Below are 17,054 nucleotides of genomic sequence, written 5' to 3'. Positions count from 1 at the left end.
AAGGGTGACTTCCTAAGGGAAACTAAGTACAAATCCACGTGTCTAAATCAGCAGCAATGCTAGTTTCATCCTATACTTTCTTTTCTACATACAGGATCTTTGCTCCAGAAGTGTCAGGGAAGCCCCAAGAGACCAGTGAATCTGGGATTCTGACAATAGCAAAGAGCCAGAGCTGAGTATTTTTCTTCTGTCTTCCTAGTGTTAAATGTCTGAGTTATGGTACATTAGAATAACACCAGGTATACAACAGATTTTTGTTGAAAAATTATTTCTTCTACCTATTCAAGAAAATAAGATGCCCCCATTACTATCCCATCTCCCCTACCCCATGAATGGAGGCCACACTCAATCTCTCACCATACAACAGTGTTATTTCAGGAAAACAAAACAAGACAAAGGGAGCAAATTATCCACTACTTAGCACATTTCTGGTGTGTCAAGTCTGGGCGGAAGCCCCTTTGGTCCTGTTACTACAGTTTCCTCTGTAGTAAACTGAACTGTCTTGAGTTCTTTCTAATCCACGTTCTTCATGTCTCTGATGTGTGAAGTGGCTTATTACTTGCTAGCCCTGCTGTAATCCTGAAGAACTCTTTGAGAACTTCCAACTGGCCAGGTCTGACGTGGATGTGGGACCGGATCTTGGTGATGGCTCTTACGGCCTCCTCCGGGCTCCAGCTGTTCACCTGAAGTACAGGTTTCGGAAATCAGAGAAAGAAGCAGGTATTACGGTACAAGAATCTATCATACACTTAATGTGATGTCTAACCTATGGACTGACCTCTGAGCAGGTACTAACAGGCTCCCAGAATTTCATTAAAAAAACATTTTCTTGGGAGTTAACCCATGCTCCCTGTATTTATTATAAATGGGGATGCACTTTAGCCGCCTCAGTTGACTCTGCTGGGCAACAGAACAGGCTGGTGAACAGGTCCGTCTTTCCACCCAGTTCCTGCTCTGCCAGACCCCGGAGCAGGACAGCTAACAAGAACAGACCCGAAGTCCAAGCCTTCCCAGGTCTCCTCGATGTCCTTTCTGAGTTGGGCTTTTGGTTACAAGAGCTTCCAGGAAAAAGTATAGGGTAGATACTTTTATGTGACTTATCATCATGGCTAATAAAACACAAAGGGTGCCCTCTAGATAACCTGCCTGACTCTGTACAACTGTGGATTGGTGAGTATATGATGAGGCTGGTTATCTTCATGTCATTGTCTATTTCCTATTCACGTGAAACAACATGCTCTGCAGGGGCCAGGCAGATAATGAAAATAAGTCCAGCCAGAGGGTGGTAGTGAAGGGTATTTGCCTCTCCTAAAGATTTGTAAACGCATCCCACCTGCCAATCATATTAGGCAAAATTCACTCTGGATCCTGTTTCTAGAAACTTATGCTCAGAACTTTACTCTGAAATACTTGAAGAAAACGGAGTACTGTACAATAATTGACAGCACTACATTTCCTGACCTGCTATCTGGAACAAGTGTCTGTCCTGCTGGTGTTGAACAACATCCTTTGCAACTCTTTTTTTTAGAGTGCCTGCTAGAGACCAGTGCTTTGCCTCTATTTTCTCATTTAAGCTTCCTAACATTTATAGTTTTCCTAAACTGATCATCAGGGGGAAAGTCACTTTTATCTTAGGACACACAGCTGGCAGGTGGCAAAGCCCTAGGTCAGCCTATCCTCGAAGCTCCAGTGCTTTCCATGAAAACACACCAACTTCCAACAGCCTGAAATCCGGGGCATGGCTCCTTCCAGGAGGCTAGTAGCCCATGCTACTGAAGTTCCGGAAATCTGCTGTAAATGATACCAGCCCAGAGAAGCCCTTCCTACCTGAATCAGATACGCTGCCACCATGGTGGCACTCCTGGAGCGCCCAGCCTTGCAGTGCACGTAGACACACTGGCCTAGCGACCGGTACTTGAGAACAAACTGGACTCCTTTCTGGAGGTTCGCTAAGGTCGGGACTCCAGTCATGTCTATTGTGCTGAGCCGCAGCTGCTCAACTCCAACTTTCCTCCACTCCTGGAATCAGGTAACCAGCATAAAAAAAAAAAAAAAAGCAAGCCTGATGTGGGCGGTATGAAGATGGGCTCCCAAGAGACATCAAAGCAACAGAAAAACTTCAGGGCTTACTACAATCAGAATATTTTTAAAAAAGAAACTTCGACAAAAATTTCTTTAAAATGGCTGACCTGCAGAGTTGGTCTTTCCTTAAATGACAGCTGTGCTGCTGAGTTAGAAACATGTCTAAGATTTAAAGTGTTCTTCTGAAAGTCCCCTTTGGGAATTTGACTCTTTAGCTGCACATCAGCTCTCTAAAATTCTGCTGCAGAAGTTGTGTAACGGTGTTTTTGTATAATCTTGACACAGGTGCAGAGACCCAAATGCAGGGTTGCAGTACTATATATTTTTTTTAATTTATATTGTTTTTGCAAGGGCTTTCTAAGTAGAAATCTGTCTATAAGTCCTTTCTTTTTTACCACTGTTTTTGAGGGAGAAGGTGGTAGAAAATAGTTAGCAATTTAAAATTAAAACAGTGCACCTATGTTTATTAGTGTAGTATTCTTTCAATATTTTTATCGTAAACAACAAACATTCTTGACCTGGTAACAATCAATGGCTCACAATATCATCACATATCACCATGATCATTTTTTGAACATTTGCATCTCTCCAGCAAAGAAAAAAATTTGAAAAAATTCATCCATACCATACCCCTTACCCCTCCCTCTCATTGACCACAAGTATTTCAATCTACTCAATTATAAGCGTAATATTATCACATAAAAAGAAAAAAGAGACGGGTGCACGAGTGGTTCAGTGGTAGAATGCTCGCTGCCTTCCATGCAGGAGACCTGGGTTCGATTCCCGGACCATGCACCCCCACCCCAAAAAGAATAAGAAGTAAGGTCTCTGGTGAACTGGGCAACTTTATTTTTGATTTGAGACTTCAGATGTGCTCCAGCTACTCTTATTGCTACTCTCTTTAGCTAGCACCATGTATTATGACCATATGATGAAGACTAATATTTAAATTGCTTATGAAATTAACAATAAAATAAAAGCCGAGTTTTACAGCATGTGGCCCATGCGTAAATGACCATACCAGAAATGACCGGGCAGCTTGCTGAGCATTCAGATTCCTGGGCCCCATCCCAGAGTCCTGCATCAGAATCTCCAGGGGTTGCTAAGGTAAATCAGAATACTGGGTAAAGCATGATGTGGTCTGTATCTTAAAACTTCAACTTCTGTGTGAGACCAAAGAAAGGGATGTTTATTTGGTGCAAAAGTTATATTTTTGGTAGCACACCATCTAATTTAACTTGTATGGTCAGTTTATTCACACACCATAATTACACAGACTCTTGAATAGGGTGTGAGATCTTACTGGTTTGTTCAGGTTGGTGTGATGCCCTGATACATCCCAGAAAAATTTGGGCAGAGAATATAAAAGTATTTGCACAGTCTCCTGAGGGACTGGGGAGAAAGAAGGAAATATTCAACCTCCCCATCTGGGGAATTCCTGATATTCTTGCAAGCAATGGGGACAACCAAATTATCCATCTTGGGGCCCACCCCATAAAACTTACTCCTGCAAAGGAGAAGCTAAGCCTATGTATAATTATGGCTAAGAGTCATCCCCAGAGAACCTCTTTTGTTGCTCAGATGTGGCCTCTCTCTAAGCCAACTCAGTAGGTGAACTTTACTGTCCTCCCTCCTATGTGGGACACAACTCCCTGATATAAATCTCCCTGGCAACGTGGGAAAGAACTTCCAGGATGAGTCAGGACTTGGCATCAAAGCATTAAGAAAAGACTTTTTGACCAAAAGGGGGAAGAGAAAAATGAGACAAAATAGCATCAGTGGCTGAGATTTCAAACAGAGTCAAGAGGTTATTCTGGAGTTATTCTTATACATTACATGGATACTCCTCTTCAGTTTTAGAGTATTAGACTAGCTAGAAGGAAATACCAAAATTGTTCAGTAGCCTTTATTCTTGAAGACGACTGTATAACTATACAGCGTTTATAATGTGATTGTGTGATCGTGAAAACCTTCTGGCTGATGCTTCCTTTATCCATGGTATGGACAGATGTGTAAAAAAAATAAGGATAGATTAATAATGGGGGGAATAAGGGGTAAAAAATTTAGGTAGATTGCAATACTAATGGTCAATGAGAGGAAAGCATAAGGGGTATGGGATGTATGGGGTTTTTCTTTTTATTTCTTTTTCTGTAATAATACAAATGTTCTAAAAATGATCCTGATGATGAAAACAAAACTATGTGATGATATCGTGAGCAAATGATTTTCTACTCTGGATGGACTGTATGGTACATGAAGATATATCAATAAAAATATTAACCAAAAAAAAAATTTTCTAGGGCCCGCGCATAGGAATTTATATTTTAACATGACTGCCAGATAATACTTAGACACACTAAAATGGGGAAACTACAGTCTTAGAGATTTTTTTCTCTAGGCTAGTGGGATGATACAGCGGCAAGTTACAAAAGTGAACGCCTCACTCCTGCAGCCCAAGCTTTTTCTGCTGATGCCCCGAAGCTTGGACTTCCCTTGCTCAACAGGATTAACCATGCTAGTGAACTTTTACCACCTTGGCTAACAAGTTCTGAGGCTTGTGATGAGGTCCTTTGAGAAATCTGAGGAACAACTACACATTTTAAAAGATTGTATGCCATATCTGATCAATATCTTTTAAATATGAGCCACAAATATTTTTAAGGTTTCACAAACTCTATAGGCTGACATAGCATCTTCTCAATACAGTAAGCCAGTATCGAGAATTTTAGTGCCAATAAGTGTTAAACACAGGAAAGGCACAACAATATCTAATAACCACATGAAAGGAGTCACAAAATCAGCATTCACATTTAATGAAAACTGTGTTTTAGGCCTGAAGTTTGTTATGACAGGACTTTGAGTTCTGCCATAATCCTCTAATTTATGAATAAAAGTTCCCCAGATCAGAACCAAATGAACAGTGCGGTTTTTCAATGGGTGATTCTATGATAAAGTTCCTCTAAATGTGGCAGGGAAGTGAACTTTTCTTTTTATTGTTTGAGGACCTTCATCTTGAATGTCTAACAGTATCCGACCCAAACTTGGTGTTAAATGGATGAATGAATGAAATGAGCAAGCCAGAGAAACCCGTCTTTTATGTTTTATTACTGGCTTTAGTTATCGAAATTGAGACTACATTCATGCACAATGAGTAATCAGACCTTTCAACTCTGCTTTTCAATGCCCTTCAGTTACTTAGAGCGACCTCCGCCTGGAGGCAGAGCCGCCAGGGCCGCAGCTCCCGGGCCAGCTCTCCTAGGCCGCAGCAACGCTGGCCCGCGGCCCTCCCGACCCCGCCGCGGGCCCCGCCAGCTCCCCCAGCCCCGCGCCGCCCGGGAAGCCCGACCCCCGCCGCGGGGCCCACCACGTCCTCCCGGCCCCGCCAGCTCCCCGCGGCGCCGGCCCTCACCGTGGAGGAGTTGCACAGGAACCTCGTCTCGTACTCCTCGTTCATGGTGACCACCCCGCGCACGTTCTCGTCCTGCACCAGCTGCCGAGGCAAAGGGGGGGCTCAGGCCCGGCGGCCGGACGCGGGCGGCGCGGGGACAGGGCTCGGGGTCGGCGGGGTCCCCCGGGCGCGCCCCGCTCCCCGGCCCGGCGCGGCCTACCCGGCGCGTCATGCTCCGCAGCGGCAGCGCGCCCAGCAGCACGGTGGCGTCGATGCGGTGGTACCAGTCGCGGCGGCCGCGGCCCGGCAGCTTCCCGCGGAACAGCGTGTAGAGCAGCGTGGGGTAGAAGAGCAGCCGCGCCACGCCCGCCTCCAGCAGCGCGGCGGCCGCCATCCCGCCGGCCCGCGCCAGCCGCGAGCGCGCGCCCAGGGCGGCCGAGGGCGGCCGCGACGACAGTCCGGAGGACGCCGAGGGCGACGGCGGCGCCGACACGCGAGCCGCGGGCGCCGAGGAGTCCCCGGGAGGGCGGCGGGCCGCAGGGGCGGGCCCTGGGGCCCCGGAGGCGGAGCCGCGGGCCTCGGGGGTGGGGCCGCCGGCCGGGGCCGCCGCGGACGGACTCGCGGCCCCAGGCCTGCGCCCCCCGCCCATGGCCGGCGCGCCCCCAGGAGCGGCCGCGATCCAGAGAGGGTGCGACCCCTGCGCGTGGGGCGATGGAGGAGGGGCCGGGGCCGGGGGCGACCCGAAGGAAGGCCGGGCAGCCCGGGCTGAGAGAAGGGCTGAGACCCTGGGGGTGTCCTGGCGCCGCGGAGCGGCCTCGGCTGCGGGGGGCCTCGGGCCTCTCCCATCCGCCTCGGAGTTCTCCGGCCGGGCCGCGCGCCTCCCTCCGCGTCGTGCGTTAGCACCGCGGCGCAAAGAGCGTGGCGCCGCGGAGCGCTCCGCCGGCAGGCTCGCAACCCCAGCGGCGGCGGCGGGCGCGGACAGCTGAGGCGCCGTCCCTCGGCGCGGGCCCTTCCCGGCTTCTCCAGGCCCCTCTCCTGCGGGGCCGGGCGTGTGCACCATGATTGAGTGTGATTCTCACACTGCACACGTCACCGTCTAAAGCGTTTTTAACATATTCGGAGCTGGACAGTCACCGCCACCATCAGTTGTAGGAACCTTTTCTTTCCTAGCCGGAGGTGGGGGGGCGCAGTCCCGCGCTGCCCGAGCCCCGCCCGCGGCCCCTGCGCTACCCGCGGTCCCGCCCGGCGCTTCAAATAAGCGGAAGTACGCGTTACCGTAATTCTCCGTGATGGCGTCTTCAACTTACCGTAATGGCTCCCACATTCCGCCCTGCTGTAGCGCAGTGTACCTACGCTTTCCTTCTTTCCATCGCCGTTGTTTGTTAGAGCAAATCTTGTTCGTCTGTTCATTAGCTGATGCACATCTGGGTCACTTTCACTCAGGCATTATAAATAATGGTGCTATTATAAATAATGAGCTATCCTAAGTCATGGTGTTAAGAGCGGATGGACGCATGGTGCTTTTCTCACAATTCCACCTAGGAGTGGAATTGCTGGCTCACATGGTAACTGTTTAAGCTTTTGAGGAACTGCCAGATTAGTTTCCACAGTGGGTGGCTGCACCGTCTTACTTTCCCACTAGCGACGCATGAATGCGCCGAGTTCTCCACATCCTCACCAACACGAGTTATCTGTCGTTTTGATCACAGCCATCCTCGTGGGTGTGAACTGGTATCTCATTATGGAATAAACTTTCAAATTTGGAGTAATTTAGATGCATAGGAAAGTTGCAAAGATAGTACAGGAAGTTCCTTATACCCTTCCCTCTAAAATTAGCATCTTTGTTTTGATTGACAGCTTTATTGAGAGATCATTCCTATACCATACAACTCACACTTTAAAATGGACAATTCAGTAGTTATTAATATACTCATAGAGTTGTACAACTATCACCGCAATCCATTTTAGACCATTTCATCACCCACAAAAGAAATCCTGTACCCATTAGCAATCACTCCTGATTCCCCTCTCCCCCTAGCCCCTGGCAACCACTAATCTACTTTCTGCCTGTATGGATTTGCTGTTCTGGATATTTCATATAAATAGAATCATACATTATGTGTATGACCATTTTAAAAAAGTCATTGTAACCATAAATTATGATCACATAATTTGTATTGTGTATACATAAATATTTGTATCATGATTTTGTTACTGAATGTGTATTATACTTTCCATATTTTTACAGTCTTTATAACTACTATTTATAACGAATGTAATTACCACTTAATAAAGTGATCATTTTCCTATTAGACATTTAAGATATTTCCAAATGCTTATAAAGTATTTTGAACATAAAGCTTTAAAAAAGCTTTTATGTGTTTATTATAGTAAAAGCCACTTATTGTACACTTTGGATGGATTATATGGTATGTGAATATATCTTAATAAAACTCCTTAACAATCTTTAATAGCTTTGTTGAGGTAAAATTGTGCCAGTTTGAAAGGATTATGTACCCTAGAAAAAGCCATGTTTTAATCCTGATCCATCTCGTGGAAGCATCTGTTTCTTTTAGTTCTTATTCAATACTGTAGGTTGGAAAGTTTATTAGGTTATCTCTAAGGTGATGTGGCTGACTCAATTGTGGATATTAACTTTTTGATTAGAGGGAGATGTGACTCCACCCATTCCAAGTGGGTGTTGATTAGTTTACTGGAATCCTTTAAAGGAGGAAACATTTGGAGAAGGCTTCAGAATGAGGAGAGAGCCAGGAGAGCCCACACAGCCAGAGATCTTTGGAGATGAAGAAGGAAAATGCCCCAGGAGAACTTCATGAAACAAGAAGCCTGGAGAGAAAGCTAGCAGACGTCGCCAAATTCACCATGTGCCTTTCCAGTTGAGAGAGAAACCCTGAACTTCATCAGCCTTCTTCAACCAAGGTATCTTTCCCTGATGCCTTAGATTGGACATTTAATTTGGACATTTTGGTGGGCTTAGAACTGTAAATTTGCAACTTCATAAATCCTCCCTTTCAAAAAGCCTTTCTGTTTCTGATATATCAATATATATTCTTATAGCTAGCAAACCAGGACAGTAGGGATTACAGTTCTACAATTTTAGATATCTCCTTCTAGCTGTTCTAATACATTAGAGAATAACAAGAAATATCAATTTAATGATTCAACAGTCATAATCCTTTGTTAAATCCTATCTTCTCTGTCACAGATCTCCCTCCCATTTGATCTTTCTCCCAATCTTTACAATCTTTAGGGATATTTGGGAAATGACCATTCTAACTTCATGTTGAAATTGTTTTCAATTGTCCTTGTCATCTTAAATGCTCTCAACAAAAGCTCTCCCATCACAGTCACCTCCGACACGCTCTTCAGTTGCACTCATCCCATTCGCATACTGCAGTGCCCTCACCACCTCCCCCACTAAGCCTTCCCATCTCCCTAGAAAGAAACCTGGACTCATTATGTGCACCAGCTGCCATCCCCCTTGCCCTCTGCTGCTAGCAACCAAGCTGGCTAGTCTCTGTTTTCTTTGTGGTTTCCACGGGGCTTAAATGTAACACCTAGATCTATAACAATCTCATTTGCTTTGATAGTTTCGATAGTTTACACAAACCATGTTCCTAGACCCTCCACCGCCACCTTTATGTCGGGCTTGTCCTAAATCCCGTGTATACATTATGATTTCCAAGCTACTGATTTTGCCAATACGTTTTATGCATTTGCCTTTTAGAACCAATAGGGAAAGCAAATGGAGTTACAAACCAAGCACACAACAGCAGTGGCCTTCATCTCTACCCATGCTGTCACGCTTGCCGGAGACCTAGACTTCATCACGCAGCTTCCATCTAGCGTCCTTTCCTTCCAGCCCGCAGTGCCCTCCTTAACGTCTCTTGTAGGGCTGGTCAAGTGGTATCAAACACCCTTGGATTCTGGAAATATCTTAATCTCTCCCTCATTTACTTTTCACATTTTTAAAAATTTAATTTATTTTGTATTATCAAATCAAAACGACATACAAACATGAGCAACCTTAACATACAAACATTCCATGTATGGTGTACAATCAGTGACTCACAATCTCATCACATAGTTGTATATTCATCACCATGATCATTTTATAGAACATTTGCATCACTCCAGAAAAAGATATAAAAAGAAAAAACTCACACATACCACACCCCTTACCCCTCCCTCTCATTGACCACTAGTATTTCCATCTACTAATAGATTTTAACCTTTGTTCCCCCATTTTTTTCTATACCCCTTAACATTCCCTTTCATTTATCACTAGTATTTTAATCTACTCAATTTGTTTTAACATTTGTTCCCCTGTTATTTATTTATTTTTAATCCATATTTTTTACTCATCTGTCAATATCGTAGATAAGAGGAGCATCAGACACAGGGTTTTCACAACCGCACAGTCACAGTGCAAAAGCTGTATCATTATGCAATCATCTTCAAGAAACATGACTACTGGAGCACAGTCTGCAGTTTCAGGTACTTGCCTCCAGCCTCCCCAATACAGCTTAAACTAAAAAGTCTCCCTCGTTTTTGAAAGACGGTTTTCCCGGATATAGAATTCTTGGTTGGCAGCTCTTAAAAGGCTCCATTGTCTTCTTGCCCCCATGGTTCCAGTGAGAAATCAGCATTTAATCTTATAAAGGCTTCCTTTTACCTGACAAGCTATTTCTCTCTTGTGGCTTTCAGAATTCTCTCCTTTCCTTGGGTATATGACAGTTTGATTAATACTGAGGCATGGGTCTACTGGGCTTTATCCTGTTTGGAGTTTGTTGAGTATCTTGGATGGGTATATGCATTGTACATTACATTGGAGGAGGAGGAGGAGGAGGAGGAGGAGGAAGGAGGAGGAAGGAGGAAGGAAGAGAACACCTTTGCATTGCTTGCAGATCACCTGTGTGAGTGTGCTCCTTCCAGGCTTATCCACGCAGAGAGTTTGGACAACACCTCCAGGCCAGAGCCTGGCACTGCCCTGATCCTTTCTGCAATTGTTTTTGTCTTGAGCAAAATGAGATTCTGAGGCCCTGGGCACTGCATCGGGAGTCCTCCAGCCGGCAACTCCTTCCCCAGGCAGCACGACCCGACTGCTCTCCCATGATGTTTTCAAGAGAGCACTAGACCAGCAACCTCCTGCACAGAAGCCTGGTTTTGGGATGGTGAGTCCCTTGGGCCACCCCAGACGGGGGGCCAGTCGTGCCTCCCCCCAGCACGTGCAGAGGGCCCCGGGCTCCCCTAGGCCCGGGTCAGAGTTCTGCTCTAGGAGGGTGGGCGAGGCCCTGCCACGCAGGAGAGGGGAGGGGACGGCCACACCCCAGTTAACTGTACTGCTTGTACCTGACCTTTTCCTTTTTCTCTTTTCTTTTTAACATACTGTATTGTGAAATATAACATATGTACCAGAAAAAAACCCATAAATTTCAACATCTTAACAGGTAAATATAGAACAGATTTCAATGTATGGTACGGGTTACAGTTCCACAATTTCAGGTTTTTCATTCTAGCTGCTCTAAGACACTGGAGACTTTAAAGAAATATCAATATAATGATTCAGCAGTCATACTCATTTGTTAAGTCATATATTCTCTAGTACAGCTCCTCCCTCTCCTTTGATCCTTCTCCCACTCTTTAGGGATGTTTGGGCAATGACCATTCTAGCTTCTCCGTATTGAAAAGGGTATGGACACTGTGGATTGGGGGATGCAGCTGCTGATGCTGTTGGAGAGACTGGTAACTCTGGGTTTCAGGGCTTATCTGGCCTAGAAACCATCTGGTGGTTTTTGAAAAATAAACTTAGTGAGTGAAAACTTTAGAGACTCAGGCCTCTGGGAATTCTTTAGGGTTTACAGAATGTTGTCGGGTGGGGCTTGGCAGACCATAGCAATTAGCACTATCTAGCAGAAATTTGCATGAGAGAAGCCTCCAGAATAGCCTGTGGACTCTATTTGAAATCTCTTAGCCACCGATATCTTATTTATATTTCGTTTCTTTGTCCCCTTTTTGTCTGAAAGACATTGTTTATCTCATGGTGCCAGATCCAGCCTCAACCCTGGGAGTCATCTCCCATGCCGCCAGGGAGACTTTCACCCCTGGATGTCATGTCCCACGTGAGGGAGAGGGCAATGATTTCAGTTGCAGGGTTGGGCTTAGAGAGAGTGTGGCCTCATCTGAGCATCAAAAGAGGTTTTCTGGAAGTAGCTCTTAGGCATAGTTTTAGGTAGGCTTAGCTTCCACATTAGAGAAATAAAGTTTCATAAGAGCAAGACTCAAGATCAAGGTCTTGGACTATTAACTTGGAAGTCCCTAATGTTTGACCCAGTATCAGGGGTTTCCCAGTGGGAAAGTTTAATAGTTCCATATTTTTCTCTAGTCCCTCAAGGGAATTTGCCAATACTTTTTTGTTGTTGTATGCTGTATGACGGGGTCACATTTCATTCTTTTCCATGTGAGTATCCTGTTATTGCAGCACCATTTATTGTATGTTTGGTTTTTGTTTGTTTTGGAGAGTGTTTTAGTTTGTAAGCTGCTGGAATGCCATATATCAGAATTGGAACATCATTTAAAAAGGAAAATTGATGAAGTTGCAAGTTTACGGTCCTAAGGCCATGAAGCGTCAAAATTAAGGCATCCTGGAAAGATACCTTGGGGTGTCATGTTCAGGGCTTCTCTCTCTCAGCTGGGAGGTCACGTGGTGATGCCTGCTAGCTTTCTTTCCTCATTTCATAAGGCTTCCCCGGGGGCATTTCCCTCCTTTTCCAAAGGTCTCTGGCTAGGTGGGCTCTCGCAGTACTGGAGCTTTTTCCACAATGCTTTCCTCTTAAAGGGAGCCCACCTTGAATGGGTGGAGATGCATCTCCATGGAAACCATCTAATCAGAAGTTACCACACACGATAGGGTGGATCACATCTCCATGGAAACAATCGCAAAGCTCCCACCCAGCAATACGAATGAGCACTAAAGGACATGGTTTTCCTGGGGTCCACCACAGATTCAAACCAGCACAGTGCCCGGGCTGGGAATTGTGTCTGGGTCTCCCGCATGGCCAGTGAGAATTCTACCACTAAACTGCATGTGCACCCACTTTGCCAATACTTTTTAATTATCTGCCCAACATACTCTGGAATGTATCTGGGTATTATATTAATTGTATACAGGACTGCCAGACCTTGTTGCAAATTCTGGGCCCCATTGTCTTTATATTGTTTAACTGAACTGGCCAGACAAGTTAAGTTAGATTGTGTGCTACAGAGAACTTAGGTTTTAGACGAACTAAAACTCTTTTCCTTTGGTCTCATACAGTAGGTAAAGTTCTAAAATAGAAACGATATCACCCTTTACTCTACATTCTGATTTATCTTAGTCCCAACCAGACTGGCTTATATTCTGTGGCCCTTTTTTCTTGATTTAGCACTGTTTCTGTTATGCAGTCCTTTCATTGCTTTCTTGTCCTTTGCAGACGATGTTTCTGCCAGTTCTCTCTGGTTGTTCAAAGCTGATGGGGTGGGGCAGAAGTTATTTTTTGATGTAATTGGAGACGATTCATTGTGGGCTGAAACTAGACAACACCAAAGGATTGTTGTTAATTCGTGTAATGTGGTCATGACGGTGCTCTGTAAGAAGGGGTCCACACTTTTACCTAAGCTTTCGACAGTATGGAGATGTGAGATGCTATTTGTGAGATTTGCATCAAAGTACTTTACCAGGAAAAAAGACAAATTTAACAAATATGGTAAAACATTAATAGTTGTTGAATCTGGGTGATTGTCTATGGGGATTCATTTTACCTTCTACCTACTTTAGTTTTGAAGATTTTCATAAAAAAAAAAAAAAACTCCCTGCCCTATTGGTGCTTGCATTCTAGTGCGTGTGTGTATGTGTGAGCAACAATACACATTAAGATCACAGGTGTGTAAATTGTGTGCTATCCTGAGCAGTGGAGAGCACGGTGGGGCAGCAGCGGGTGGAGCACCCGGTGTTTGGGGGAACTTTGCACCGTGTGGCCGTGTGGGCCTCGGAGAGAAGGTGACAGGAAACAAAGCCTCAAAGGGGTGCAGGTAGGACAGCGGTTGTCTCGGGGTGTGGTGTTGGGGGGTCCGGGCAGAGGGAAGGACCACAGCAAAGCGGGGGCTCACTGCTGAAAGAGGAGGGCCTTAGGGTAGAGCCAGGCGGAAGGAGGGGAAGAAAGGGGCACGAGCACATGGGCAGAGGTCACAGAGAGGTGGGACAGGCCGGTGGTGGGTCATAGGGCACCTTCATGTCCTTAGCAAAATGTAAATGAGTATTGTTTAATTTGGTTGTTTTTTAACAAGAATGCTTGTTTTAAAATTTAAGATGAAATTCACAGCAGCCAAGTGAAAGATGTACTGTCATGAGTAACAGCCCATTTTCTCCCTTTAGGCAACAGCCCCTGCTCGGACCTTGTTGGAGGCCGTGGACCAGGGACACTCAGGGCCCGCTGGGGCAGCAGCTCGAAGGCTCCCACGAGGTGGCCAGCCCCGCAGGGACGGCCTAGCTGTCAGGGGGCTGAACATTGGCGGGGGCTCGAGCACACCCTCTCCCAGCTATCGCCTGGATGGGCCCAGTCTGGTAGGCCCTGGTGGGACCTGCGTCGCCCTCATTTCCATTTGCCGTCATCACTCTCAAAACCTTGGAGGAGATTTCACTTTAATTCTCATTGTGCCACCTGTGTAGGGGAGTTTAGGCAGTTCATATAGTTATTGTAACTGATGCATTTGTAATGGTTTAATTAGTTTTTACTCTCTTCAAAGACTAACCTCTTGAGGCTAGACATTGTAACTTTCTGTTGTGTTCATAATTGTGTACACAAAATATAAAAATCAACATTTGTTGAATGAGTGTACATCCTTATATCCTTGTACTATATTCTGATGTCCTTAGGATGAATTCTTAGAAGTAAAATATTTCTTAACTTTTTTTACAGTTTATAAACAAATAGGTGGCACAAAAAGAATACACAGAGTCCTCTAGAAAACTTGTTCATGACTACCAATCAAGTATAACAGAACCTGTCTCCCCACACCCTCACCAAATCTGGGACTTATCAATCTTTAATCATAGCCAATCTGATTAGTGACAAATGGCACTTTATTTTTATTTTTTAAGTGCAATTTTATTGAGATATATTCACATACCATATAATCATCCAAAGTAGGCAATCAGTGGTTCACTATATGAATGTGTTAACCACAGTTGAATTTAGAACATGTTCATTACTCCATAAACAATAAAAATAAGAAAAATAAAAGTAAAAGTAAAAAAAAACAACCAAAACATCCCACATCCCCTCCTCCCCTCTTTTGGTGAAGAAATTTTTGTCAGGCTCATGATGATGGGTCCCGTATCATCCCCTGGAGTCATGTCCCACGTTGCCAGGGAAATTCACACCCCCTGGGAGTCATGTCCCACTGCTTTTCTCTTCCTGCTTTCAGAATTCTCTTCTTGTCTTTGACACTTGACAATCTGATTAGTAAATGTCTTGGAGTATGTCAATTCAGATCTATTCTGTTTGGGGTACACCGCACTTCTTGGTTGTCTAATTTAACATCTTTTAAAGAGATGGGAAATTTTCAATGATTATTTTCTCCATTATTTTTTTTGCCCCTTTTCCATACTCTTCTCCTTCTGGGACACCCATAACATGTAAATTCATGTGCTTCGCATTGTCGTTTAATTCCCTGAGACCCTGCTCCTATTTTTCCATTCTTTTCCCGATCTGTTCTTTTGTGTGTAAAATTTCAAATATCCTATCTTCTAGTTCACTAATCCTTTCTTCTGCCTCTTCAAATCTGCTGTTATAATTCCCCATTGTGTTTTTCACCTTTTCTATTGTGCCTTTCATTCCCATAAATTCTACCATGGCAAATGGCATTTTATTTTTTTTTAGTTTATTTGATTAGTCGTGAGGTTAACATTTCCTACATTTATTGGTTGTACCTGTTCCTTCACTTTTGAATTGCTTAGTCACACTCTTGGCCTATTTTTCTAATAGCATGTTCATTTCTTTAACTGAATTGAAGAGTTCTTTATTAACAATAAATTGCAAATATATTTATTAAGCAATATACTATTTGTCTTTAAATTCACAGCATCTTTTCTGAAGATGGTTTTATGGTTTATATAGACAAATATTTCATTCTCCCTTTATAGCCTTTAGGTTTCACGTCCTGTTTGTGCCTTTTCTATCACAAAATTATAAACCCTTCTCCTATATTTTATGCTAGCATTTTAGTGGTTATTTTTATATTTAAATCTTTAATTCATACAGAATTTATTTTTGCAACAGAGCAAGGTAAAAATCTAACTTTATTTTCTTTCCAAATGGATAGCCTACATACTTTATTAAATAATCTGTTCTTTTGTTCCCCCTGATACCCATTATTTATTTTTTGTCCTTATTTTTTAATTCATCTGTCCATACACTGGATAAAGTGAGTGTCAGCCATAAGGTTTTCACAATCATATGGTCACACTGTAAAAGCTATATGGTTATACAGTTGTCTTCAAGAATCAAAGCTACTGGAACACAGCTCAACAATTTAAGGTATTTCCTTCTAGCTATTCTAATACACTGAAAACTGAAAAGGGATATCTATGTAATGCATAAGAATAACTTCTAGAATGACTTCTCGACTCTATTTGAAATCTCTCAGTCAATGAAACTTTATTTTTTAATTTCGCTTCCCTCTTTTGGTCAAGTAGGCTTTCTCACTCCTACAGTGCTGGGCCCAGGCTCATCTCAGGAGTTCTCTCCTATGTTGCCAGGGAGATTTACACTCCTGGGAGTCATGTCCCATGTAAAGGGAAGGGCAGTGGGTTTACCTGTTGAGTTGGCTTCGAGAGAAAGGCCACATCTGAGTAACAAAAGAGGTTCTCTGGGGGTGACTCAGGCATCATTGTAAGTAAGCCTAGCTTCTCCTTTGCAGGAATAAGTTTCACAAGGGCAAACCCCAGGATCGAGGAATTTAGTCCCCACTCCTGTGAGGATATCAGAATCCCTCAGGTGATGGACTGGAATGTTTGTACAATCTTCCCCAGCCGCCTAAGGGGTGTTGCAGATATTTTATATTCTGAGCCTCACTTCAAAGTGTCATTTTTTTGCTTCTTAATCGACATTTAATGGTCAGTGTCTCATATCTTCACTTTATATATCAAAGCAATGAATATTTAGTAAACAACTTACCAATGACAAAACCTATGGTTTGGTGCATCTTCCAGTCAACCTGCAAGGAAGTCAAAGATTTGCAGGAAGGTGGGTGTTCTTGGACAGGGGCTGACAGTGCGAGCAGAACGGGGGCTGGTTATGGGAGGAGTTCAGCAGGAAAGCAGCAGTTCTCACCCGGTGGGCACTTCGAGGAGTTGCGCCTTTCCAGGTAAGGGAGGGTCCCGGAGCCATCTGGCTCCACTCTCTCAAGTCTCAGGCCACTCCTCCTGTGTCCTTTGGGATGGTGAAGGAGCCATCTTGGGAGGCTGGGCTTGTCTGAGCGCTGCCAGGACAGGGCAGTTCCTGCCCTGACCCTTGGAACAAGT

General features: G+C 44.4%; 1 protein-coding gene and 1 long non-coding RNA gene across 3 annotated transcripts; one reads left to right on the top strand and one right to left on the bottom strand.

Annotated features, from left to right (window-relative positions):
• Positions 1–351: 351 nt before the first annotated feature.
• On the bottom strand, positions 352–5,872 carry PTPMT1 (protein tyrosine phosphatase mitochondrial 1). 2 transcript variants are annotated; one of them, XM_077114637.1, is made up of 4 exons: positions 5,691–5,872; positions 5,492–5,572; positions 1,828–2,019; positions 352–683 (listed from the first exon to the last, which is right to left on the bottom strand). In XM_077114637.1, the coding sequence occupies exons 1-4, from the start codon at positions 5,862–5,864 to the stop codon at positions 528–530; spliced, it is 603 nt and encodes a 200-aa protein (XP_076970752.1). In that variant the 5' UTR covers positions 5,865–5,872; the 3' UTR covers positions 352–527. The 2 variants fall into 2 exon arrangements, with proteins under 2 accessions (XP_076970752.1, XP_076970753.1); XM_077114638.1 differs by lacking the exon at positions 1,828–2,019 and having other exon boundaries at positions 5,492–5,872.
• Positions 5,873–6,669: 797 nt separating this feature from the next.
• LOC143644954 (uncharacterized) lies at positions 6,670–15,721 on the top strand. Its single transcript, XR_013157000.1, has 4 exons — positions 6,670–8,410; positions 9,872–9,988; positions 10,427–10,665; positions 13,905–15,721. It is a non-coding gene; the product is annotated as an uncharacterized LOC143644954 (long non-coding RNA).
• Positions 15,722–17,054: the final 1,333 nt, after the last annotated feature.

This window comes from Tamandua tetradactyla, chromosome 8, assembly GCF_023851605.1.
Source record: "Tamandua tetradactyla isolate mTamTet1 chromosome 8, mTamTet1.pri, whole genome shotgun sequence".
Classification (NCBI taxonomy): Eukaryota; Metazoa; Chordata; class Mammalia; order Pilosa; family Myrmecophagidae; genus Tamandua; species Tamandua tetradactyla.
This window is presented reverse-complemented; position numbering and strand designations above follow the sequence as displayed.